The sequence below is a fragment of the Hipposideros armiger genome, unplaced genomic scaffold, assembly GCF_001890085.2.
Source record: "Hipposideros armiger isolate ML-2016 unplaced genomic scaffold, ASM189008v1 scaffold_1138, whole genome shotgun sequence".
Taxonomy (NCBI): domain Eukaryota; kingdom Metazoa; phylum Chordata; class Mammalia; order Chiroptera; family Hipposideridae; genus Hipposideros; species Hipposideros armiger.
Window position 1 is genome coordinate 426,101 of NW_017732488.1, and position 2,042 is coordinate 428,142.

Sequence of the window (2,042 nt, forward strand, 5' to 3'; positions counted from 1 at the left end):
TGGAAGGAGAACTGACTCTGGGTGGTGAACACTATGTGATATATAGATGATGTATAAGAGAATTGTACAATTGAAACCTATATAACTTTACTGACTATTGTTGCCCCAAACTTTTTTAAAAACAAACAAACAAGTTTTATGATTTTAAAGAGATGAAAGAAAAGATGAGACAAAAACAAAAAAGTTTGCAGTCATTAGGTCCTGATTTGGAACTTACCTGAATGCTAAAACTTGACAGCCAGAAAAATAACTCTTGATGCTGCTGTTTTGGAAGAGCTGGTTGAGCTGAAAGACAGAGTCATGTTTATTTCCTCAAAATCCCAGGCTGGGTGGCCTCAAAGAATGCTGAGCAAACTTCCCTATTTTTTTTTGTCTCAACAAACACTAGCCCAGGTATCTATACCCAAAAAATGCCATGTTCCAGGGTATGATGTAGCTACATGACCCTGGGCCAGCTACTGGACTTCCCTGTGTCTATTTCTTAATTTGTAAAGTGGAAATAAGAACCTATATTCATGCATTGTTATGGAAAGTCACCATTTTACTACCTAGTACCCATAGGTCAGTCCCTACATGGGAATAGAGTGAACACAGCTCCATTCTCACCGCGTTCTCAATACTTCTCTTGTTCCGCTGGTGTTTGGCAGTGCCTGGCTGGGCTGTCTCCTGGAAATACAGTAGGTTGGTGACAGTGAAATTCAGCTGGAAGTGCTGAGGGCTGGGACTCCTTGTTGGTTTGTCTGTCGGCAGATGAACTGATGGCTTCACTTCTAAAATAAAAAATAAGTATAAAAAGCCCCATATCTGGGGAAGGTTTTAACAAAAAAGTCATTCTAGCCAGTCTACTTATTTCTGGTAATGTGACCTGAAATGGGTTTTTAAAGGTGGGATACAGAAGACCCTCCATCTATTTGTGCACCTTGAATATATTCATCTGTCTACTGTCCAACCTTCTTTCTTTCCATCAAGCATTGTGAGAGTTCACTAGGATGTCGGGAGAGGAGGCTGGGCCTCTCTGAAGCATAGTTGGTAAGGGCAGGTGCTGACCACCCCAGTAGGTGTCTGTCACACACCTTTGCTGACCCAGGCTCCTAATGTGTCTTACTGCCTCTGAGTGTGTTGTGTTCCTCCACAAACCTCAAAAAAGTCCCTGCCCACCTCTTTAGCTTCAACTGTCACCTCTCCCATGTCAAAACATATGTACCAGCCACACCACATTTCTTAGATTCCCTAAATATGCTATGATCTTTCAATCTCCTGGGTCAAAATCACATGTAGCACAACTATTCATCTCTTCCCACAAGCTAGGTCATGTTGTCCATCACATCTCAGTTTCTTCATCACTTCCTCATGAAAACATTCTAAGAAAGAGATGTGTGTCCCCCCTTGAGGTTCCCACAGGCTCTTGAAATCCCCTCATAGGAATTTTCACAGTGTATTATCAGTACCTGTTTACTTGCATTAAATACTTGTTGAATGAATGAATGAATGAATGAATGAATGAATGAATGAATGACTCGCAAACAGAGGGCCTAAGCAGGCAACTCAGGAGCCCTCACATTTTGGGCTGGAAAAATTTACACGTAAATGTAAGCATTCCTTTGAGGGTAACTGCTGTATGTTCTCTTCCCACCTCCTGTTGGATGACCCACCACCATGAGCATAGGTCATCGACATGGGCTTTCAAGAAGTACCACTTTTAGAATGAAATTGTAACATTTGCAATGATACGGATGGACCTAGAGAGTATTACGTTAAATGAAATAAGTCAGTCGGAGAAAGACAAATACCATATGATCTCACTTATATGTGGAATCTAAGAAACTGAATGAACAAGCAAAGTAAAAAGAAATAGTCTCTACGATATAAAGGAAAAACTGATGGTTGCTAGTTGGGAGAGCAGTGAGGATGAGGGAAAAGGGGAAGGGATTAGACAGCATAAATAGGTAACTACAATATTGCCAAAGGGATATGAAAGACAGTTTGGGGAATATAATTAATAATGTTGTAAATATTTTGTAAGGTGTCAGATGGTCACATGT

The 2,042-nt window shown here is 40.7% G+C and overlaps 1 protein-coding gene across 1 annotated transcript in view; it reads right to left on the reverse strand.

The window, feature by feature from the left end:
* LOC109376481 (mucin-16-like) overlaps positions 1-2,042 on the reverse strand; it is a 46,865-nt gene that overhangs the window by 12,864 nt on the left and 31,959 nt on the right. Inside the window, exons 11-12 of the mRNA XM_019632407.1 lie at positions 607-770; positions 218-285 (exon numbers count right to left, since the gene is read on the reverse strand). Of these exons, the coding sequence (XP_019487952.1) occupies positions 218-285; positions 607-770 (232 nt within the window). The remainder of the gene's footprint in view (positions 1-217; positions 286-606; positions 771-2,042) is intronic.